Here is a 25,667-nt window from a genome sequence, read left to right on the forward strand (position 1 = left end):
CACACTCTAAACTACTCACATGGGATGTCATGATTAAAAAGCAGCACTGAAGAGAATTTTAAACTCAATTTGTTGTTCTGAATTTTATAAATGTAATATTAAATACTTAGCAAAAAATTATCTGTGTATGAATAGGCACAGATCTCAAAAGATGACTGGTGAAAGACTCAGGAAGAAATTAATTAGGAATTAGTACATACTTAGCAACTAAGGCAGAAAACCTAAGGGGGTGGGGGTAAGAAATAAACTTATCTACTTCACCCTCCCCAAAACTCCTGATTAGAAATAGCAGCAGGTTTAAGAAATCATCAGTCCTATATTTGTGATATTGCTATAATGTGGTGCTTCCCACAATTAATGTATAAAAATAACTTTTAAATGGTTAACTTCCCAGAAGTTGTAATACCAGGGACAGAACTCCATAGGTCATATTTTATCATGCTCTCTGCTCTAAACAAATGACTGCAGCTATTTACAAATTGAGTCATCATTTTTAATCAGATTTTGAAAACTTGATAGAGAATGGTAATGAAATATTTTGGGAACCGGTAATCTCAGCTTCCAGTCACACCACTATTTTGTGAAAAGGCAACATCAGAGTACCCCCGCCCCCCCCGAAGTCAATAAACTATGATGCAAAGAAAGAACTATCACAGGCTCTAAGATGTTTACAATGGCTTATTCCTTTGATCAGTTTACCCAAAGGACCACATTTAATTGTCAAAACAAATGCATACAAGTTCCAGCACACTCAGCTCATTTTTCTGCAGGAAGTAACAGTGCAAAAGATACAAGATGCAAACAGCACGCTATTTCATACCAGCTGATCTCACCCACCAAATTAAGTATCGCCCACAAGACAAACAAGGACTATTCAAATGTGTTGTACACAGAAGCAGGAACCAGGAAGAGCTATATGCACAAGAGCACAAGAAGACTGAACAAAATCAAGAACACCCTTACCTGAACTGAAGGTGCTGGCTCTTGAGATTGCTTACTGGTAGTTCCTTGGAAAGATGCTAAAGCAAAACTGTCAGTCTTGTGTAATACTGGACCAGCAATCCTGGCAGATGCATCTGTCCTATGTGACTGCCACGTCTCTTTTCTGTGATGAGATTCACCAGCTTGCTCATCTCCGAAGGCAGCCCAAGAACAGCTGTCTTTTTGTTCATCTTCAAAAGCATTCCAGTCTGTAGCCTGGTTACAACCTGCTGAACTGAAGTCCGCAAAGTCGTCAGAGTCCTGAAAAGCAACACTCTCATCTTGAGGTTTTGGCACTGAATCAAAGTCTCCAAATTCACTATCATCACCATTTTCTACCTCAGTAGTATGCTGGAAGTCTAAGCCAGAAGTTTTACTGGTAGTATCACATTCTAAAGTGTCAGCAGTCTGATTTAGTTCAGCTTGATCCAACCTTGCTGGCTGCTGAGAAACAGTACTTGTGTCCCTGAATTCATCATGAGGTTCGCTAATATGTGCGGGCTGTTTGGAAGTTTCTTCTAAATCTAGAGCATTTATCGATTCTTGAGCATTAATGAAGGTGGGAGATGCACTGCTGACTGAACCAAAATCACCAAAATCATCATCATGTGTGTCACTGCAAGCTATAACTTCAGTACTGCTTCCACCATTCTTAAGATCTTCAGAATCACCCAGTTTCTCTCCTGCAAGATCACAGCTTAGGCTTTGGATCTTATCAACCTTGATGTCCTCAGTTCCCAAAGAGTCATCAGGCCTAGTAAAACCTTTGCCATTCTCTACGCCACGTTGTCTTCTCCTCCCATTGTGTTCTCCATTTTCAGTAGTGCATATTGAACTTCCAGTTGTTCGAGACGTACTAGAAATTGCAAATTCATTATCTTCCAGTGCTAAGGGACCCTGTTCACAACTAATTTCTGAAATGCAAACCTCTTCTTCAATACAAGTTACTCTGTTTATTCTGTTGTTCTCCTGAATGCTCAGAGAGTCTCTTTCGTTAAGAACACTGCATATTGTAGGTCCTGTTCCCTCTAAACGGATTGGTTTTTTGCTTGAGAATGTAGCAAAATCTGCAAAGTCTTCACCTGAGCTAGGCATTGAGTTCAAATTTTGCTCAGTACTATGGGCGCTAACAGTTTTCAGTCCCTTTGAGTCACCGATACTGTCCAGATCTTCTGTTCCCTGAGGATTTACAGGGTCCGTTGCTGCAAATCCATTTGTTAGAATCTCTAGACATGTAGGTTTCTCACCATTACAAGCATCTATTTGCTCATCCTGGCTCTCAACTGCTATACCAGTTCTAATGACATGAGAAGAAAACCCTTCTGATTTCCCAGTGCTGTCTCTTTGTTCCCCTCTTTTGTTTACATCTTCTAAAGCAGTACCTGAAGTTCTAAACTTAGATTTTTCTTTGCTGGTACTAGTAGCTGACATATCAGAAAGTTCCTTAGTAAGAGTAGGAAGCTCTGCAATGCAGTCTTTATCTTTAACATTTTTAACAGATGTGAAAGTTGCAATGCTAGCTACATTGTCAGAATAATCATGAAGTGGGATGAAATGATTCGTGGGTATAAACTCTTCCTTTGGATGACTGTAGTCCTGCGTATCAAAGTCAGCAAAAGCTACACCAGCAGTGGTTACACCAGAAAATCCTCCAAATTCTCCAAACTCATCTTCATCATCATCATCAGCTCCATTGTCTAGTGGTGGAGGGGATGAGGAGTACATTCGAATAATATCTGGTTCCATTGTTTAGTTCCACTTCAAAGTTAATGTATTTCTATAATAGGAAAAGAAACAAAAGTAGTATATCAGAATTTGGCTAGCTTTTGTCATCTCATTTTTTTTTTTTTTACTGTTTCGCGTTTTATTTTAGAAGTGTGCATATAGGTCAATGTCCGTATTAGATATGAGAAAGGAACATTCCCCAAACCCATTTTCTAACCAATTCTTTTGTTTTAGAAGTCACAGAGAATCACTGGGGACAGTTCAAGTCTCTTGTAAACTACTACACAATTGTATTCTCAGCAGACAGTGCTGAAATGCCAGAGCACAAAACACATTTGTCTTGAGCTGTTGAGCAACACACTGACATGACTAAACTCAGTTTTAACCCATCAGTTCTCTACCTCCCATCACCAGCAATTCATAAAATAGCCAATGACCCTGGTCCCTCTCTTCCCACACTCATTTGTGCACTCAGCTGACAGTGTGACAGAAATTAAACCACTTGACATACTGTGACACAACAGTCATGCACGTAAGGCACCTTCAGTAGCACCAATGACTTTGAAAGATGTTTCCGTAAGCTTTGAAACTGTGGAGTGGAAGAATGAACTGCTATTATAATTGCTAGCTATGATCCGCTGCCCTACTGTTTACGTTTCTTTCTACCAATTCATGGGTTTCTGTTAGTTCTCCCCGTTCTTTGGGTTTCACAACTGTGAGCCAATGTGCCCTGTCTTTACAGCTGCTGCCGCCAAGCCTGCTTTTGTCTTAAGAGCTGCCAGTTGGGAAATGCCATTAGGAGCACCAGCAAAGCCTAGGGCAAAACAAACTTCATCAAAGCTTATTCTCAAAAGCAGAATGGAGAAAGATTATCCATAAAATATTTAAACGCAAATCACAAAATCAGGGGAAAAAAAAAAAGAATAAAGTATTCACACAGCCTAGATAGAAACAGATTAAGGACTCCGTCTCAACATCGCAAACCCATTACAAACAAAATTACAGTAACAAGCAAGGTACGGATTGAACGTTTTCTTTCCTGAAGAGTTATCTTGATTTTTTTTTCAATACTGTACGTAATTAATGAAGCAATAACTACTATTTATAGATTCACAACTGTACACGTCACTTATCTAGTTCATACCTTAGAGCTTTTCAAGTGAGAGCTACATGCAAGTTCTTTCCATTTCGAATGACACTTGTCATGAATAATCTGTAACAACATACTAAGTATTATCTACAGAAGTGGAAACAACCCATACATATTAACAAATATTTTAATTTAACCACCAGAATAAGTGCAGACTTTACAACACTAGCTCTGAAACACAGATAAAACATGATCCTTAACTCCAACATCTTTAGCAAATTACTTTGCACATGCACCTAAACAGCAGCACACAAAGGGTATAACAACAACAAATGAAGATCTGCAGTTCTTCTCAAGCACAACATACCACAGCACTTGAGCCAAACAACTCTTGGTATTTGCCAGGAAAGTCTGGCATCTTTAAGGTGACTAACATACATACAATTTTTTTTTTTGAAAGCATATTTTGCAGTTATAAAAGAACATCACGTTTATCAGATGAAGCCATGAAGTAATTTGTAACATCACATGCAAACTGAAGACGACTGCAAAGGAATTTTGTTTAGAATAAAGAATAAGTTGTCAACAAGCTCCCACATAGGCTTACTCAGCACCAGCTGCTTAACAAGGTATTTGAGAGAGGAGTTTCACTCTCTTATCTCAGAGGCCTCATCTCTCAAGAGCACTCTCCTTTTTACATTAAAGTCTAGCAATTGCTGTTTAATGTCATACATGAATGTAAAGATCCTTTCCAAGATGTCTGTAGAGTGTGACTTTGTGTTCACACAGAGATTATTCCAACCTGTTCACTTCCCAAGCTTCTGGGTTTTCAATCTATTAAATATGATAATGACATTTCTTTTTTGTAACTATCAGAGCAGCCATTCCTTCTTTATATCTAAGCTTCCAAGATCTACTGTGGTTGACCATCAGCACTAAGATTAAAAACCCAGTATATCCAGACTACAATTGCTTTCTGAATGTTTTACTGCAGAGGAAAATCCATATGCTATACACAAAGATATACCTTGGTAGGTGGAAGTGCTGGTTTTGTTCTTTTGTAGAAGAAAGACCGCTTACGTAGATATTGGTATATATTAGCTTTGCTCATCTCAAGACACCTTATTTTGGGGATAGCACTATTTAAAGCTATAGGGGAGTTGGTTAAATAGTGAGTGGCATTGTGTCTGGAATTCAGGACTGCTGGGGTCACGAATCAGTAGCTCTTTAGTAACACACTGACATTCAGGAGAAAGGACAGAGAAAACTGCATCAATCAGGATGAGACTCACTCCCCACCTCTAATTCCTGGAAAAGGGAAAGGAGTTCTTGGTTTCTGTGGGGTTGGGGTTTTTTTTGGTTTGTTTTTATTGGGTTTTTTTTTTTTTTTTTTTAATAAAAAAAGGAGTGGGTTTATTTGGTTGTAACAAATCATCCCTTGTAACTAAAGTTGAGTTTACAAGTCTCCAGATGAATCTCGGTAGACAATAGCATAAACGTACTATTAAATCTCCTGAAATTTAACAAGAGTTGTTACACCTATTTGGAAAGTTCAGCTGACATTATTTATCATCTTATCCCATGTGACAAAAGCTGAAGAGACTGTAAAGGCAAGAAACTAGTTCTTGAAACAAATAAAAAAGCCCCTCAACACTACTTCAAGGACAGTACTGACTGGATATAAACCTTTATCATCCCAGAAGAAAAAGGAGCCTGAACAGAAACAATGAAATGGCTGGAAAGAAGGAAGGTGAAAACAGGAGTCCTACAAAAAACACCCCGATTGACTTGTGGGATAAGCAACTCCTTGACCAAGACCAAGTACTACAATTGAAGCCACTGCAATCTCAACAGTAATTTTATCATGTGATTAGATGTTTTATTCTTTATTAGCAGAGATGTATAAGCCCTCTAAAACACATCCCTAAAGCCATTCAGAAAGAAAAGATTTTAAAATAGAAAATGACAGTTCTACAGCATGTTGATTTACACTGGAAAGAAAAAGCCACATAACTAAACCCATAGAGATTTAAAGCAGAAACCCAAATAAAATCTCTAAATATTCCTATGACTCTCAAACAGGTAGTCTATAAAACATTACATAAAGTCAAATGCTTGTGTGCTGACACAAGTTAAAGTTAGGAAGCCAACATATTTGACTTAGAAACCAAGATTTCTGAAGTCCACAAGGCCCAGTCTTGAAGCTTTCAGTGCAGTATGAGTAATAAAGACCCAAGTTTAACACCGAAATATTTTTCATATATATATATATAAAAAATACAGATACATATCAGCTTGTTCTTTTGAAACAGTTTTAGAATAATCAAGTCATGCAAGCAATTATATTCACGTAAAAAGGAAATTAAATCTAGGTAGACCAGCCTCCCTTCTCCCAGAAACCTTATTTTTATTGATGAGTAGTCATGAGAAGGTGAGAAAAAAGCAGAAGACAGTAGCAACCTCAAATTTGTTTCCAACTGGCAAATATAGAAACTTACAGACCTGTACATAGACAATGACATCAAAGTATAGTTTTGCTGGTTCAGTAATAAAACAAATCCACATTGTACTCCTATAGCATAAAGTTTTCAAAACCTTGGAAAGTACTTTGATCAGCTGCAACTCTTTTGCTTGGCTAAGAAGCACCGCCAGCTCAGTGACTGACCTAGATTACCACAGCTTTATGGACAGGAATTAGATGCAGGAGGATGCTGATGAGCCTCCTAATTTATGCATTATATAGGCCAATATTACTTAAACAAGTAAATAAAAAAATTAAAGTCATCATGACTCAGACTAAACAACAAAGCCTAACTAAAAAGTGTTGGGTTTTTTTACTGTATCTCAAAGACATATCCTAACACTATGAATCAGGTCTTTAAAACTTCTGAACTCTCCCATTAAAAAGAAAGTTTGTCTGTATTTTTCACCAAAACCATGTGTGTTTTGTTTTATTTTTAAGTCTCTTCATATTTACAGGCTTGTATAAATTGATGCTCACTTGAGTTATTTGAAATATCACATTCAGTTCTGTATTAACAACTGCTGCACCACTTGACATCAGTTCTCATACAAGAAATGCTGACAAAAATTAATTCTTAACCTGCACTGGACATACGCCCATATATCATCCATCATAACAATGCTACCTATTATTTTTTGTTGACCGTTTACTGTATTATCATCTTAACTTCAGCTAAAAATAAATCATAATAGAGTCGAGAATATCCTCAGAGGCAAGGATGATCTAAAAAAACCCAAAGATGCAGCATTCAGAAAATGAACTGAATAACATGACAGCAGCATCACAGTCAAAGGAAATTTATCTATAAGACTCCTTTTCTTTCCAGTTAACATTAAAAAAGGGAGGCAAGGAACAAGAATAGTAGGGACAAGCACAGGACAAAGATAACATGAAGAGGCTGCATGGGGGCTGAAACAGACTGCAAAAGCCCAATCAAACATGTAGGAAGATATCTGACCATCTAAAAATTTTCTCTCCTGCAGCTTCTGCCATGGAAAAGAAACTTCCTTCCATTTTTCATGTCAAAGCACTTTTAAAACATCACAAGGATCATTTACACAACAGCCCAGTAGCACAATACTCTGCTCCAGGTATGTTTCAATAACATTTGCCAAAACAGGATCTGCAAGGAACATTAGTTGTGCATTTAAAAATCTGATCATAGTTTTGATAGTCTACTACACATTTAATCAGTTTAACCTATAAGAACCAACTGCATAATCAATTGTATGGACTTCGGTATAATTTTTTTTAAAAAAATGTCAGCTATTTCTGATGATGTTATAGATGCATTTTGAAAGCTAAAGTTAGAGAGCTCCAAAATGTAAGAATCTGTATTATATATGAGTGTCAGGTTGCTATGTTAACACAGTTTAATTGTGTTAACTCAAAAGAATATCATACTCTGTGTAGCAGAAAGAAGAAAGTCATATCAGTATTCCCCCTCCCCTTGGCTAATTAGTAATAATTAGTGATTTTTTTTAAATGGGGCATAATCCCAATTCTCCTTGCAATATAAAAACAGCATGGGAATTTTTATCCTTAATGTAGTTTTCTTCAGAAAGAATTTCATTACGATCCCCTTTTTCAACTTCCAGAAGTGTTCCACCTGCCAACCATAAGCTACTGAATCAAATTCATTATTGTCCACTGGAACATTAACATGGTGAAAAGCCACAGGTCTGACAGAACAACAACTTTGTTCATTAATGCACTTAGTTAATCCCTGCTTTGTCTGGCATCTCAAACAGGGGCTAAGAGCTGGAACCGTGGTTTCATCTTTTGTAGTACTTTATACCCAACTCAGACATATTCTTGGTCAAGACTCAAAACATGATTTAACTCAAAGTAGAATTTGAACAAATTTATGACTGATACACTGATTATTTACCTTCTCCATATTTTTGAGGAAATTGGCTCCCAAATTTAAAAGTCAGCTATGAAATTAACATGCACTTTTGCACTAACTTATCTGTTCATTTAAACATTCTTGAAACATGCAAATTTTAAACAAATGGAAACCAACAATTTTTCAGTATGCTATATAGCAAGGATTTTTCTTTGAAGGAAATTATAAGAGTTTTTACTTGCACATAACAGAACAGCTACTTCTATGATATGTAATACGCAATAACCCAGCTTTCTGGCATCAGACCTTAAACCTTGAAGTGAAGATTCTGACATAGTTTAACTGTTCATGTTTAGACTGCATTATTTTAGCCACAATCACAGATTTATGTTGACAAGTGTCAGCAAGTTTTTCAGATGACAATAGTTTGTTAGACTGATAATGGATTTCCATCAATTTCTCCTGACACGCTGTTGTCCAACATTTTCCAGAAAAAAGCTGTTAAAGAATTGTGTTCTTTCAGATGCTGTTTTCTGCAGTCTTTTACCCCTTTGTTTTGTTTTTTTTTTTTTTAAAAAGCTGAAATCACTAGTTAACTTCTTGCTTCCACATGTTTTTTTATATTCGTTATGAAGGAATTTCACAAATTTCAGTATCATAAATAGAAGAGCACTGTTAAAGTCATACTATAAATGTAATCCACCAATACACTTAAGAGTACATACTGACATTTTACTTTAAAGAAAAAAAATTGCTAATTAACTTGGAGATTCAATTCTGTTACTGTAGCTCTTGGTTTAAATCTTTTTTCTAAGGTCAAAAGAATTTAAGACTGTAACTCAATTTAAAACACTCAAAAGAAGAGAGAAAACAGAAATCAGTAATGCTGGAAAAGATAAAAGTAGTAGTCAACTTAAGTTTTGATAGGGCAAAGATTCAGAAAGACAAAATGCATACCCTTCTTTTATCTCAAGTCACTAACTAGGTTTCTAAAACATTTACTGTCAAACCAGGGTATCTTCTTATTTGCTTGCAGTAAATAGGGAACAGTATCTGCTTTCCTCATACACGGATCACATCCTTGTTCATTACCTTTTTGTAGAATAATAGCAACAGTCTAACAAAGACGTGGCAGCAAAGAGAACAATGTAATTGCAATACACAAAAGCAGGTATAAATAGTTCCTTCTCTGAGTATCTTCTAAGGCAAAACTTGAAATAGCATGTTTGGCTCTTACATAAGACCTACAAAAACTAGGAGGCCACAAACAAAGAGTATCTCTAAAGAAATACTTGAGGCATGTAAATTCAAAAGAAGAAACTCCTTGTAGAGCACAACATTCCCTTTAACTTGAGACAAACATTAGCAAAGCAATGGATAACCTCTCAGCTGTGGATTATTCTGAAAGCAGAGTTAAGCAATCCATCACTTAAAGCATAAAGAAAACAAAATAATCAGAAATGGCAGGATCAAGAGCTCCATGACAGAAATGACAATGTTCCTGAAATGCCCTACAGTAAAAGCCTTGCATGGCAAGGAGATGGGATTCAAATCATTAGCTGCTAGCATCTGATCTTTCCAAGAACATTTAACTCTTCTACTGCAAGGGGATTCCTCAAGCAGATACCAAAAATACCGCAGTACGGACCAGATTTAGATTTCTTATTACAGCAAAATGTTGGTTTCCAGTAGGAAAAGCTGTCCTCTTCTGTTATAACTTTGCTTTTTCATTGGCTTATGAACAATGGAAAATGGATTTACAGTCTTTCTGCATCTAAGAACTTCCTTCTAGAAGGGCATTATAAATAAGGAGAACCGGTCTATTAAAATAGCATTTCTACAACCCAAATCCAATCCAGAGAGAGAGTCACTGTCCAGGCTGAAGTCAATATATTCTTAAATTGGTTTAACAAGCTTACTTTTATTTTTGGAAAAAGTTACCAGCAAACAAAATCCAGCAAGAAAATGTTTACTTCATAAAGCCTCCAAGAAATCAATGTTTTCAATTTTGAATCTAATGCTGTTACAGCCAGAAGGTCCATTACCCAAAGCAGAAGTTTCAAAGCACTTTTTTTTTTTTTGCTTGGACATATATGAGTTGAGGAAAAGAATGTTTTCCAGTTCCAATAAGGCAAATATATCTAAGCCTTATTTCTCATTACCCAACATTTGGAATTAATCAATACCAGTATACATTACTGTGGCTTCAACAAACATCAAATATGCTAGACACCTTCTATTAGAAAGTGTTGTATGTAAAATGAACATTAAAGTAACAAAATTCAGGAGACTGCCATCAGGATAGAGGCACTTATCTTTGGCAACTCATTCTTCCTGTCCTCCTGCCCTCCCCAGGCTGGCAGTAAACACCAGGCATCCTCAGACAATCCAGTCTATACAAGATTCAGATCTCTTTGACGTGCTCCTCTTCCTCTCATCACTGACAATACAGGAAGACTAAGTTAGGTAGCACTAATGTGCAATTTAAACAGGTCTGGGATATAGATATCTTCCTTTAAATCTTACTTGTTAGATTATATAAAGAAGCAATCAAACATGCACTTTCAGTTAGTCGTGCTGTTTCACTTCTCCGCATTTTATTTTGGCTTAGCTATGGAATCAGAGGAACATTTGAAAAATATGAATCTAAATGTTGTGTTAGTTCATTAAACTCTTTTTTTTAACCAAGCATCACCTCCCTAAAACTAAAAGACCCGGTTATTTTTATAAAGTTACTATAAGCAAAAAAATTTAATGTTTCAACTCAAAATCTACTGACTTGCTTTAACAGCTGCAGATAAAGACAGTCTGTACCTAAATTCGTAAACGGTAGGGAAAATGTAGTAGAACAAGCACGTTTTTAATTCATATAGGCAAACGCATCTGGCTGGGAAAGTCAATCAGGTTTAAAATCTGGCTCTGTGGGAACACTGTATTTGTGTCCAGTGTACAGCACACATCCATACCATGTGTAAAGACAGATGCCATAAGTAACACATAACTGGTATGTTTTCATTCTTACCGTTTCTCAAATTCCTTTTAAAACAGTGTTCAATTCAGTGAGAAAATGTATTTCTGGATATTACCCTGAAACATGTTAGCTGGGAACCCTGTTCTAAATTAAGACGAAAAGATGCTGGATTAGAAAGTATTAGAACTAGATTACCTAAGGTCAACTGTTCTCGGAGATTTATTTCCAGAGTAGTATGTTTTCCATCACATATAAACCCTTCAAACTTCACAGACTGCAAGTAAAGAGCAGATTACAACTGCCCAGAGGTGCACTCTTATATGGAAGGCTCTCTCATAGCTTGGCAGAGGAAATACAGTTGCAGAGGGAAAACAACCATAGGTCTTCCTTCCATTACTGCAAACTTTTGCTTGTTTTTAAGTGAACAAATGTTTTCTTCAACATGCAGAGAACAAGTAGGTGAGGAAAAAAAAAAAAAAAAGAAAAAATCTGACTGAAGCAAGTTAAACACATGTAGCAAGAACAGGCTTACATTAGTCATCATTTATCCCACCAACAGATATTATCTCGTATTAAAAAATAGTCCAAAGAGTAAACTTATATTTTCTACCACTTTTCAATAGACATATGAACTTGAGGTTTCACATTTCCTTCCCCATGGCAGCTACTTTCAAATGTACTAAAGTGAAGACAAGATTTGCCCTTCTTTGTGGTTCTTCCAAAACAGGAGTCTTGGATTTGGAAAAATCCAAATTATTTGCCTTAAAGAAGCAGACTCATTACATCACCTTGCAACTGGTACTGAAGCATTCCTCAATCCAAAACTTTAACTGCTAAAGATATTAGCACAGAAGAAAGTCTACTGGAAATGAGGCTGTCAGTTTTCAAACAAGGCACATTTCAAGGCCTTTTTTTGTGTGCACAGGAGCAGCTTACAGAGTGTGTTTTCCGCACAAAGGAAAAATAAAATTAACAGACAATATTTCTGAAACCTAGCAATGAGTAGGATCTAAGCCACTTCTTTTAAGAGGACTATCCAGAAAAGTTATGAGTATTTTGAATCCCCACAAAAAGGTTAGCATGTCATTGCACTGAAACATTCACGAAGACGTAGTTTAAATTGTCAAACAGTACAATAGCACAGAAAGGAATGAACATTTTGTCGAAAAAGATAATGAGTATCTGAAAGAAGATTATGCTGCCCAGTATAGTGAAAAAAACAGATCCAACATGGGTTTCTTTACTGCTGTGTTTCCAGTTGATACCACTACATATCTGCAAGGAGAGCTCTATGAATATTTCAAGAGGAAAGGGCAAAGAGTTGACAGAAGTCCATCTAAGCTGCTCTATCATTTCCACTGTGAAAGACAAGTCTTTTCAAAGCACTCAAAGCTTCAGAATATTACTTTATGTAATTAGGGTGTTAAAATGCTTTCATTAACTTAGTAAGTTACTAAAGAAATTTTAAAGTATAAATGTAAAATCACACACCGCCTTATCAACAGAAATACATAACAAATAATTCACTGTGTATAACTGGATTTTATAGACTATTAAATCCTTTGCTAAACAAAACCATGACCTGAACAAAAAGAAAATAAAAATAAAATAAAAAATAAAATAATCAGACAGCATGAACTGATCTATTGAGGCCGAGAACCTTCAACTGCTTACTTATAAACAAATTAAGGAAGTAAAAAGAAGAGGTCATACTTTCACATGACCTTAGAAGGTCATACAGCATGTACTTTATGCAAACATCATGTGGAATGGAAGCACCATAGCCACATCAGCTTTTCTGAAGTCCCTTTACTATACAGTTAATTCGTATTTTAAAGTTTAAACTCTCATATCCTCAAATTTATGCTATTTATTTCCACTGACATGAAAGGAATGTTTTAAAAAAAAACCCAAACCAAACAAACAACTCCTCAGTAGCCACAGGTACTTCACCTCTTCCCCCAGCGCTCCCAATTAATGTTATATTCCTCCAGGTACAGCTCCAACTTCGGGAAGAGGAACCACTACCTATGCATTAGCTGTATGAGCGTGCATACAAACTTCTGTGTGCCGACAATATAACCTAACGTTTTTACGCTTAAAGTAGGCTAATTGGTTTTCCAAGTCTAGTTCATATGTCCAGAGAATAAAACAAGGAGGAAATACTTTTAATTTTGTTCAATCTCCAAGGACCACCCCAGTTAAAAACCAGCATCCAAACTCGCTTTACCATGAACTTAACAGCTGAAAAAATCAGTTCTAATGATGCACATCCTGCTGCAAACCATGCACGAGAACAAAACTCATATGACCAACGCAATACAGCTCTTGTCAACAATGCTGCTTCTACTCACTCCCTTCATTTGTGAATAGATGTTTGCTTTAAAAGAAGCGTCAAACTTGCGAAGGTTTCAATTTCTGTGCTGAAACTGGAAGGAAGGGGCTGTCACCATCAAGAAGTCAACTTACTGAGGCTTTGACAGAATCCCAAGGTTTAACCCTTGGTTTAACCCTTGGTTTAAGGAATTGCCTTCTCTAAGGAAAAAGATTATTTTGGTTCATCAGGTAGCCACTTATAATAGTAAAATGAAGTATCAGGTCCTAACAAACATTTCATCAATTTTGTCCCATTTTAGAACATCATTACTTCTTAAAAAAATATAAAAAAGTCATAACTCTGGTTTAGCATGTCGTCTTCAGATGCACTGAGTAAGTGACACGGTTTACGCCCCTTAAAAAAAAAAAAGCTTGTCAGGAGAAGCCAAACACACAGGACAGCTTAACTTGCCGTCCCTCACCCCCGAGCCCTCCCTTCCAGCTGCGGTCCCGCTGAACGCCACGAGAACGCGGGGCACTCGCCCCAGGCCGGCTGCCCCCCGCCCGGAGCCGCCACGGGAAACGGCCCGCTGCGAGGAGCGGCACAACGCCGCTCGACCCCCGCCGCCGAAGGACAAAGCCGCCCGGCTCCGAGCCCGGCCCCGGCCCCTCGCTCCAGCCGCGGCGGGACGAGCCCAGGGAGCGGCGCCTCGGCGAGGGGGAGCGCTGCGGGGCTTCACGCCGCTGCCCAGCGCTCCCGCCTGGCAGGGCGGCCCGGCCCGGCCCCGCCGCCTGTCCCCGAGAGCGATGCCCTGAGAGGCCCCGGCCGCTGCAGGCCCCCGGGGGAAGCCTCGAGGGTCCCCCGCCCGCCACCGCGGGGCAGCGGGTGCCCTTCTCCGGCCAGGCCCGGAGGAAACGAGCCGCCCCCCTCTCGGCGGTAGCGGCGGCGCCGTCTCTTACCTTCGGGCTGCGCGGGGGGTGGCGGAGCCCGGACGGGCATGGCGGCGGGCGGGGAGGGGGAGGGAAGGGGAGAGGGGACGCGGCCGGTTATCTGAGGCCTCCCACGGCAACCGCCATCGAGGGGGAACCCATGTCACGGCGACAGGAACCGCGTCGCTGCGGCCCGGCCCCCTCCCGGCGGCCACCGCCTCCTGCCCCGCCAGCGCCCACTTGGCTTCCCGGCAGGCACCGCACCGCGCCGCCCCCGCCCCCGGAGCCGCGTCACTTCCAGCCGTGGCCGGTGGGGCGGGCACGTAAATAAATGAATAAACGAGCGACTAACGCCGCGGCGGTCACACCTGCCCCCCCGCCGGGGAAGGGAGACGGTGGTTTAAGCGCGCGGCGCCATCTTGAGTGCTGGCAAGCCACCTCTACCGCGGAGGGCGGCCATCTTGGACGAGGGGTGAGGCGATGCCGTGGGGGACGCTGCAGCCGCCATGTTGAGTTCGGGAGGAAGAGGGCAGCGCCGGGTTGCGGTGTTTTCCGCGTCCTGGCGTAGGCAATATGAGGTGTTTTCTTTTTTAAAAAAAAAAAATTATTGTTTTTTCTTTCTCCTCAGGGTTGTCGTGTGGGCTGCGCCAGGTGAAACCCTCCGCTGGGGCTGCCTGCGCTCGATGCCAGGGATCCCTGTGAAGCGGGCCGGGGCTGTGCGGGCGTTTGCCCGCGGAGAAGCTCTGAAAACAGGCGGTGACATAAAAAAAACATCCAGAATAGAAATGGGGAATCTGGGACGAATCCCTTCTGGCAGTTGGCCGGCAGTGCGGGGAGGTTGCGGGAGCGAACTGACGGAAGGGCTGCGCTTCGCGGGTGGTACCGCCGCTGTGGTACCGGTAGCACCGGGGTGAGGACCCCAGCGGAGCTTCGCCGCCGCGAGCACAATCGTGGTTATGCCCGCGCTGTGGGAGGGTTTCATTTCCAAGTCTTGAGGGTTAGGCTAGCATTTCTGCATTGGAAATTCTTTACTACAAAGTTTTGCCCCTTTGAAGTTTTGGGGGAGAGGAGGAGTGTGATCCCGTATGTGTGATCCCGAGACCCTGTTTCCAGACCCACCTCTGGAACAGGCTGCCATACCACTATTCCACCTTTTATGTCTCGTTGTGGCCACCGGGTAGGTTTCTTCAGCTTCAGAGTTTGCAAACTGCTTAGTCCAGGTGGAGTCCCCAGAGGCCCTTTCTGCATCGTGCAGAAACCTCGGCTTGTAAGCATCAGGGTCTGCTGGAGTTATCACCTTCAAAGAGTAGCTTGGTACCAATTTGTTTCTGGAAAAACGTGCCTACGGTTCATAGGGAAGGTGTGTACATAGGCTAGTTGTAAGTGCAACATCAGTCAAACCATGCTTTTGAGCTGTCTTTTTACGGTTTTGTTTGCTTGTTGGTTGTGCAAATTCTGTAGAAAGGAGTAGAAAGACTGCAAAAAGGCATACAGGGAAATACCCTATCTTTTAAATAATTTAAATATAACTTTTAATATGTATCTTGTCTTTTTTCCCAAGGAGTGCAAGTAGACAATGGTTTGACCTCGTAGATAAAATAACATTTACAGCAAAACCACTGAAGTCATGAGGAATAACAACACATGCTTCTGTTTTTCATATATTTTGGGGTTTTTCTGATGTTTTCTAATACCTGTTTATACTGTACTGGTGAATACTGTCAGAACTACCAGCACATTAGGTCTTTAAAAATGCATAACATGGTTTTAAATAATGTGCAAAGCCTGCCATTCATCCTTTGACAATAGTGAACTGAACACTGTACAGTGGTTACAACATGCTGGCAAATTACAATAATAAAATAGTGATCAAAGTGTAATGGTAAAGCTTTGTTCCTACAGAGGCTTAAGCATATATTTAAACACACAGTAGTTTGGCTGAGGAAGGCTTAAAACAAGACTATTCATAGAACTTTTCATGTTTTGGATAGGTTTGTGGAATAAAAATGCCTCAAATGTATTTAAGAGTAATTGTAATTAATCTGCTAATTTAATAAGCAATATAAGGCCTTTGTGAAGCATGGGGAAATTACATTATTATTATAATGTTTCTATTACATTAGGAATCCCGTTACAGTAGCTGAAGATAATCATAGGTGACTATTAATGAGGCTGTATGAGTATTACATTTTGCCGCCTGGTGGTGGTTTTCTTTTTTTCAGCTTAGTATCAGAAATGCAGCATAAAGCTTGTACTGGCTTGGCAGGACAGAAGGAGAAGCGGTGACGGAACTGGAAGCTAGGGCAATTTAGCAGTCAAAGATCTTTGACCTTCACCCAATGTGTTTTACAAATCGTAAGGTTGCAGAGAAGAATCTGTAAAAGCAGTGAAATACTTTGTTGTAAAGGAACAGACAAACTAGATTGTTTCTTCCCATATCTGGCAGTAGCCATTAAATTCCAGAGGCCCAAAATGTACTTCAGTGCGTAGTGTTAGTCCATGAAGAATCATTTCCCATTCCAGCTGTCTTTAGTTGGTGGTCATTGGCCATGAGTGCAAATCATCCTTATTATTGTAAATAATATAATTAGAGGAGGTAATTTAATAATTATCTTCTCTTATACAGCTGATGTATCAATGATTTGAATGAGCATACAGAATAAACACACTGCCCATAAACTCCCCAGACAACAACCTGAGCCCTAGCACCCTAAAAAAAAAAGTAAAGTCCTTTTGTGGAAAAGACCAAAGCCACAAGCACAACTGTGCACCACAGGAAGAGAGACAGAAAGTTTGACAGTGTCAGTAATTAGGTCCTAGAATAGAAGGAAATTTGTTAAGTAAAATTCCCAGATGATTTGAGGAAGTGACTCATATCCTAGGCTACAAAGAAAGGCAGAAAATCCCTCCAAATGGTCCCTGCCAGTTTGACCAGAGGGAAATTTCCTTCTCTTGGTGGTATTCAGTAGTTTCTAGGACCAGAAGCTTTAATCAGTATGCAGTTGTGAGTCTGTGAAATTCATTTAACTTGAATGCAGGATCAGATGAGGGGTAAGCGTTCCACATAAAAAAAATGAAGGTGATCTTCACTTAGGCATAGTGTGAATGATTGACAAGATGTGTGGGATTTCTTCAGTCATTCCTGCGTAAGCTTTGCTGGTTGAAGGAGATTACATTTGCTTATGAAGGCAGACTGACTCTTTATAATAGCATTAGCCATATTATGTATTAATACTGTGAAATGGAATCCATGGGTTACAATACTAATTTCAAGGTTATATTTTCAACATATGAAAGTTTCCTTTACAGAATTGCATGGGTTGTAAACACTGTATGTTACTTGGAGATTATTCTAGGGTGGTGTTCTATCCATTTTCAAACATATGGTGGTGTTTTGGGTTTTTTAAAGCATATAGTTCCAAGCAATTTCTTTTCTTACAGCACGGTGAAAAAAACATGGGAATCTAGAGATATCTATCTCAATGTGAAGCCCCTCTGCATAGTGCAATAGAGGTTTTAAGTCCAGCAGGACTGGTTTTAGTAACTCCGAGGTCCAGCCTGGACTTGTTAGCTGCCGCAAAGCGGCTTTATCAGTTACTGCTGCTGCGTCCTAAACTGTCAGGAGAGGGCGCAGCCTTCCTAGGAGTCTCAAATAGAAAAGGTATTGTGGTGTGTCAAGATGATTTAGAAAGGCCGTCTCCCAAAAACCGGCAAGGTCTGGAGGCTCAGACGTCCTCCTAGGTTGGGAATTGAGGATGGCAGGGAGACCTTGTTATGGTCTACATCCATGTCCCTCATTAAACTTAGTCATTCATAATTCTCAGGAAAATTGAGTACTTACAGGGAAACAATTTAGCTTTTTATTTCTCATTTTGAAGTTTACAGTGCAGTTCCTGGATGTAACTTCTAGTTATACTGTAAGCTCTACCACATATTGTGTGGTGTAATGCAGAATATCTTCTGAAAGATCGCTAGCAGTGGCTAGTGCAGTTCTTTTTCTTTTTTTTCCCCTTTAATTTCAAAAATATGTACAGTACAACATGGCTCCTGGCAGTGCAAGCTTTTTCTGGCTTCCCCACTCAGTGTATGAGGAAGAAACTTGCTCTACTCAAAGACTAAATAAATCCTCAAACTTCAGGCAGTTTGCTTCCTTCTCTGCTGTGTCTGGCAATGATGCTGATCAGAAACTAGATAGTTGGTTTCCTGAGAAATTATCATACTTGATTTTTTCTTTCTTTTTTTTTTTTTAAATTCACAATTGAACCAGACATTTGAAGATTTGAAATTATCCATAGAATGAATTTTAAATGGTCTTTGGACCCACTAGATCATTTCATTTCACTAATGCCAAAGGCTTTCATTTCTGCTATTGTCAGTGCAATGCTAACTAATTTAAATTTTTCTGTGGAAATGAAATATAAAAAAAATCAAGCAAATTGAAAACAGGAAATAAAACCATTGCTATTTATCTTCACAGAATGTTTTGACTTTTTCCTATCCTGATATGAAACGGAATTGGCACATTTCTCTAAAATGTTTTTAATTCAGTAAATCTGCATTTATCTTAGACCATTATAGCTGAAATAAGCCCTTCTACTGCATTATCAAGCAGAGAGAGCTTGTCTGACTGAATTCACCAATCTACCTCAAAAGCTTTACATGAAAATTGTTTGTGGCTGTGGTTTCATAAGGTGGGCATTATCAAAGCTAGCTGAATGAATAATAGGCACTTTCCGCTGGCTTCTAAATGGGCAACAGTTAGTAAAAGAAAAATTCTGCAGCCACTGTTAGCTGTGTTAAATAAAGCTGCAGCTGAACAGAGAATGAACTGTTACTAAAGCTGCCTGTTACTAAACTCCACTGCTGATCTGTCCTTTGGCCTCCAAAGGTGGTAAAACAGATCTATGAGCAGCTGATGCTTGTTTCTTTGAGCAGTGGTTGGTGCCCTGGACTCTATGCAGAATCAGTACAGACTGCCCAGCTCTTCCACAGGGCACTGCAGAGCTCTCGTCTGTGTTGGAGTTCACAGAATCACAGAATCGTCTAGGTTGGAAAAGACCTTGAAGATCATCCAGGCCAACCATTAACCTCACCCCCAACTCCACCAGATCCCTCAGCGCTGGGTCAGCCCGACTCTTAAACACCTCCAGGGATGGGGACTCCACCACTGCCCTGGGCAGCCCATTCCAATGCCTAACAACCCCTTCTGTAAAGAAATACTTCCTAATATCCAGTCTAAACCTTCCCTGGTGCAACTTGAGGCCATTCCCTCTTGTCCTATCGCTTGTTACTTGGTTCAAGAGACTCATCCCCAGCTCTCTGCAACCTCCTTTCAGGTAGTTGTAGAGGGCAATGAGGTCTCCCCTCAGCCTCCTCTTCTCCAGCCTAAACACCCCCAGTTCCCTCAGCTGCTCCCCATCAGACCTGTGCTCCAGACCCTTCACCAGCTTCGTTGCCCTTCTCTGGACACGCTCGAGTCATTCAATGTCCTTTTTGTGGTGAGGGGCCCAAAACTGAACCCAGTCATCGAGGTGTGGCCTCACCAGTGCCAAGTACAGGGGTGAGATCCCTTCCCTGTCCCTCCTGGCCATGCTATTGCTGATTCAAGCCAGGATGCCATTGGCCTTCTTGGCCACCTGGGCACACTGCTGGCTCCTGTTCAGCCGGCTGTCAATCAACACCCCCAGGTCCCTCTCTGACTGGCAGCTCTCCAGCCACTCCTCCCCAAGCCTGTAGTGCTGCTGGGGGTTGTGACTGAAGTGCAGTTGAGGGAGCCAGGAGTGCCTCTAGGCCTCAGAGCAGCCCCTGACTGCATCAGGGACCCTCTTGTGAAGAGCCCACCTGGGCTGTGCAGCAGAGGTCCTGAGGATCCCCATTCCCTGAGTTCTAATAGTGTCTGAATTAATTCCTGCTCCATGTGGTCCTCCTGTGTTGCTCTGCTGACAGGAACTTGCTGAGCCTGGCCTCTCCATGTTAGGTGTCAGCCACTATGTGGTGGTCTCTGTTTCCTCCCAGGACTGTAGCACCTCTCAGATATTTTCAGAGTCACTGAGATACTCCTAAACATCTCATATGCCCATATCTTCTGCATCACTGCTACTTCCTTTAGCATTGACCTCTGGGCAAGCAGAATGACCAGGCACCGGTTTCTTTTGTTTTGGGGATCCAACAAAGGTGTTCTAGCTTTTTTTGCGTCTGTTCAAGGAAAGAACTGTCTCCATCTGTTCTAGTTGCAATGGCATAAAATATAAGACATTATAACATATGTTTTAGATGGAACATATAAATCTTCTGTTTGGAGTGCAAGTTTGATATTACTTTTTACAAATCTCCCTAGCTGTCTTTACTGAAGTCATAGTTATGAAAGTGAGAAGGCAGCCCATTTTCTTGTGATTCATAAGCCATTAAAAATCTCAGAACTGTCCTTAAACAATCCTAAATGTGTTAACTACAAAGAATACTATGTAGTTACAGAAAACAGATGAAATGGCAGTTATTTTAGGTGTGTCTTAGAAATCTCCTACATCTGAAGGGCATGTAGGTTCTTTGACTTTTTAGCTCAGGCTTATTTGGGCAAGGATATGGTTGTTGATACTCCACAGTGTTTGTTGGGAGGGTTTTTTGGGTTTTCTTTGGGGTTTTTTTCTTCTAAGGAACTCCTTTCTGAGTCTTGACCATGTTTGCAGCTGATTTGGAGCATCAAATGAACATGCAGGCTCACATTCCTGCCGTATGAGGGCTACCAGTGGATTAACCAGCTCATGAGTGTCAAAACAGACCCATTTTACCTGCTGTGGTCTAGACCACATCCTCAAAGTGGCAGAAGTTAATGACTTCATTGTGGCAATCCTATGTGTACACCTGGCCTCAACATATTTTTACACGTAACTCATCAGTGTGTACAAAGTGTATTTTAGTGTATATACATTTTAATGATGGCAAGGCTTGTCAACAGAGACAACAGACAAACCAATGTACCTGGCAAAAACTGGCAAGTTGTTAACAGTGCTGATGTGTTCAGGTGTGAAGGAGATAAAACAAACTTTAAGATGAGTTCAGACTGAAAACAATCTGACTTCAGCCCTAATTTATCTGTGTTGCTCAGGCAAGCTGAGAGGAAGAAACGGCTGACAAGTGTAGCAGCTCGGCGAGCTATGGACAGCCAAAATGATGTACAGGCAACACGTACTATTTCCTCCTGGGTCTGAAGATACTCCCTTCTCCTAGAAGATGGTATTGTGTGAGTACCTCAACTGTCAGCAGGAAAGAAAGATTTCTAGCTGTCTCAGTAGCAGAGCAAAGCTTTCCAGTGTGACTAATTGGGGTTTTTTTTCAATACAGGCTCTAAATGCAGAAAACCAATAAGAAAAGAAATCCAAAATATTTATTTAAAGACAGTCCCTTGCCTTTAAGAGACATGGCTCATGAGTTTTGTACATTTAAGATGAGAAGTGCTAAAAATAGTTGAAGACTGTTACTCCGGTTTAATGATCCAATTTATTTATTGGACAAAGGTGAGTTGACTTCCATAGCCATCCTCCTTCCATGTGTGTCAGCTCCTTTCTGTGATGACAGGAGTCAAAAGTCTCCAAACACCCTTGTAGGTCAGCTGGTAGGAAATTCTGAGGTACAAACTACTAACTATGTGTATGTGATGGGGACTATTACAGCAGTCTCTTGCATACTGAGCTCTTCAGGGTAATAACATATGTGCCCATAATCTCTATTAACATCTATTTTAAGGCTTTTTCATTTCTAAGGCATTTCAGAGTGTTGGGGTTTGTTTTGTTTTTTGGGTTTTTTTAGGTTTAGGAACATCAAAACTTACCTCTAGAGCTGTTTTTGTATATGTATAAGACCTGCAATATCCTGTTGTAATCACACAAGTTCATTTCACATCTATATGTCAACACAGTCAGTGAAATTCAGGTGCCTGGTTCAGATATTTTCGACAAGTTTTCCTCATGAGCCAGTGCTGTGTGACTGGCAGTGATGCATCTCAATAAAAATAATTTGGGATTTTTTTTTTTCAGATCATGCTCTTTGTCTTTACAGTGAATGGCAAAATGTCCATTAAATGTAAGTGAAAGTAGGATTCAGTTACAGGTTTTAAAATGGATATGGCTAAGTTTTTTCTGGGTTAATGACTTCTGTCTCAAATGCAACTGCCATGCAAGGAAAGTAGCTCCTTTTGCAGATAGTTGTCAAAATCCTTCTCATTGTCTTTGTATCTGATGCCTGTTTTCAGTACCACATATGTCAGTTTTATCCTCTGCAATGGGTTTGCTTTCTTGATCAATGTTCATTGAGATGCAAAGCATCTGGGATGTAGGCACATAACAAGGGTAGATCTCAGAAGAACAGGATTGCTTTCTGGAAAACTCTTATACGAGAAATATGTGTGATTGTCAGGTGGTTTAGGACCAGATATGGCCAGGGTTGTCATAGATAAATTATAAACAATAAGACAGAATCTAGAGAGAAAATACCATGCTTCAAATAGCCAGAATGTTTTTGAATGCTAACAGAAGTATTGTCTGCCCCAGCTGCCCTGGAGTCTTATGTGCAACGGCCTTTGGCTGCCCCAGCAGTCAGGATGAGACCGTCAGACAGAGGGGTTGGTCTCCCTGTGGTCCCCTGCTGTTGTCTCACAAGCAGAGAGAAGCAAGACTGAACCCCTGACATTTGTACCAAGAACAGAAGGGAGTGTGGAGAACTGGTCAGGGAGGGAAACAGCAGGATGGCAAAGGCAACTACAAAGCGTGGCAGTTGAGGAGATGAGAAGTCCAACCCCTATCCCTTCAATATCCAGGATCAGACGGAGATCTCTTGAGAGCAGCTGAACCAGCTCTGTTGCCACAAGGAGAGCTAGGAAAGATGAGATTAGGTGAATCCGGGTGCCTGAGCAATCTGTTTAAATTCACTAGGCTCTAAGTAGGAACCCTCTCTCTAAATCATGGCTAACTAGGTTTCAGTGCTGGGAAAAGGGTGCTGTCTCTGAACCAGCTTCTTGGTTTTAGTAAGCAAATATGATCCCAGCAGGCTTCCATGGTGTCACTGATGTGCTCTGCAGGAGCCCTTGCCAGGGAGCGCTTCCCCTCACCCTTCCCTGCATCTCTCTGCACTGGCTGTACAGTCTTAAGTGCGGCCTGTGTCATGTCAAGGGAGCAGTGAGCTGCAGCCACCCTATCTCTAACCTTATTGAACTCAGGGGGTGTGCATTAGTGGTGAATTTGGCTCATGGTTTTCAGTTTTTAACCACTGAACTGAAAAAAAGTTTAATAAGCACAATAAACCTATCAATTCATAGGGTCTAGAGCTTGTTGCAAGGGGCCTTGTTTCCCACCGTAGCTGAGGGAGGGCTATTTTCAGAGCACCAGCTTGGGCTCTGTACCTTTCTCTGACCAAAGAGCGATCTGAGATCAAACCTCGATGTTGAGGAATTCTCATACCTCCATTCTTCCATGTAGGTAGTGCTAGTTGGAAACATGGCTCCAAACAGTACCAAAACCACCAAGAGTGTCCTCCCAGCACAAGCTGATTGGCAGATGTTTCAAAGGAGCAGCTTTGTCTTGATTTCCCTGTATTTATGGAATTGTTTATAATGTAGGCCACAGGGTCTTTTCTGTCTGCTCGGTCAGATGTAAGTCAGCAGTTCAGTGAATTTAAATGAAAGACTGATGGCGACTTAGAATCAGTTTGCATGGAAATGGCATTGGGCCAGTTGCCCAGTTGTGGAATGTTATGTGAACAGAGCAGATATAATTATTTCCAAATTTGGCCACAATCCATATTTTATCCATATTTATCCATATTTTGCTGCAAAGGGGCTTGTCTCCTCCAGCAAGAAATCCCTTGGGCAGAGAGCATATCCTCAGTAACTCGCTGTTTACCCCATACAGGGTGGAGTTTCCAGCAAATTCTCTTCTGTGAAGGAGCCAAGGTGCATGACCCTTGCTAGTGATGCAGCTATCTCCCAAAATCAGACCTCTGTCTCCTCAGCAGCCTGTCTCACTTAGGAAATGCTGCAGCTTATGAGATCATTCACAGTTCTCTGAGCAGCAACTAATTCTTGATACAAAACCTGTTGGCAGTAGCCTGAATTTTTCAAGGAGCAAAGACTCCCGTGCATAGCATCACGTGGAGCAGGACGGAGTTTCAGGAGCACTGCAGAGATCTCTCACCAGTCACATGCTTGTTGTTCTTATTCAGAGAGTTGGTGTGATGTGAACCAGCTTTCGTTCAAAAATAATGTAAGCATTTTAATACATGGCTGCTCCCCCTTTAGGAGGTCCTCTTGTATGTTCTGGGATCATTTTATTTGAATTGTTCTGATGGAACTCGATTGCTATCAGATGGCCCTTTGCAGGGTTGCTTCAGGGATGAGGAAGATGTAGACTGAACCTGCTGGGTTAGCTGTTGCAAACTGACCTATTCCTCTCTTGCTCATGGCCAGCCAATCAGGGATGGATGGTGCATCTGCTTCATGGCTGCTGAGCCATGAGTCTTCTGATCTTTTTTCGCATATAAATGTTTTCAGATGCAGTTTGACAGCAAGTTACACTGAGAAGACTTTTCCACTCTGCAGTTCTACACCATCAAGACATGCTTAAATTATCCTACAGGCTGTGCCTTCAGAGGGGCCCGTGTTACTTACACATCTCTGCTTTGGCCGTTACTAGCTAGGCCGCTTCTTTGGAGAGTCGCCCTTTCTCAATCTGACAGAGATGCAGGCAGACAGAGCTACATCTCTGTGCTACCTAAAAAAATCCAGGGTGATAACCCTCTACAAAGCATGACAGAGTCACTGCAAGCTCAGGTTTGCCTTGGGGCTCGTTTGCTTTTACAGAGCTGGACCAGTTTCTCCTGAGTCAGATTCTGTTATATGCAAGCTACTCTGGTGCCTTTAATTCAGTTTAAGAGTGGATCAGATAGGTTCCTTTCCCCATCACAATTATTACCTTGTTATTGCTCTGTTTGTTAATGTGTGTTCTGGTAGCATTGCACAGCTACAAGCATGCCCCAGGGCCCAGTGCAGTAAGTGTCCGTGGTGTTTTTCTCTCTTGTTTGTGTAGTGTCATCACTGCACTATAAACTTATCTCTCAGCTTCTGGAGGCTCATTCTTGCCTGTGGGAAAGCTTAATGCATGAAAAGTGTCAGGCCTGGCTTTCTGTGGGATAGGCTGGACTGTTACATCCTGAGGTAAATGATGACCATTTCTTTTTCTGCACTGGGACTGATATGAGGGAGCAGATAGCAGTAGGTCAGAGCTGTGTTGGA

At 40.8% G+C, this 25,667-nt stretch overlaps 1 protein-coding gene across 1 annotated transcript in view; it reads right to left on the reverse strand.

Annotated features, from left to right (window-relative positions):
• The window catches only part of AFTPH (aftiphilin), a 48,021-nt gene extending 33,359 nt beyond the window's left edge, over positions 1-14,662 (reverse strand). The window contains 2 exon segments of the mRNA XM_074817289.1: positions 964-2,758; positions 14,417-14,662. Of these exon segments, the coding sequence (XP_074673390.1) occupies positions 964-2,727 (1,764 nt within the window). The 5' untranslated portion in view covers positions 2,728-2,758; positions 14,417-14,662.
• Positions 14,663-25,667: the final 11,005 nt, after the last annotated feature.

The sequence above is a fragment of the Strix aluco genome, chromosome 3 (genome assembly GCF_031877795.1).
Source record: "Strix aluco isolate bStrAlu1 chromosome 3, bStrAlu1.hap1, whole genome shotgun sequence".
Taxonomy (NCBI): Eukaryota; Metazoa; Chordata; class Aves; order Strigiformes; family Strigidae; genus Strix; species Strix aluco.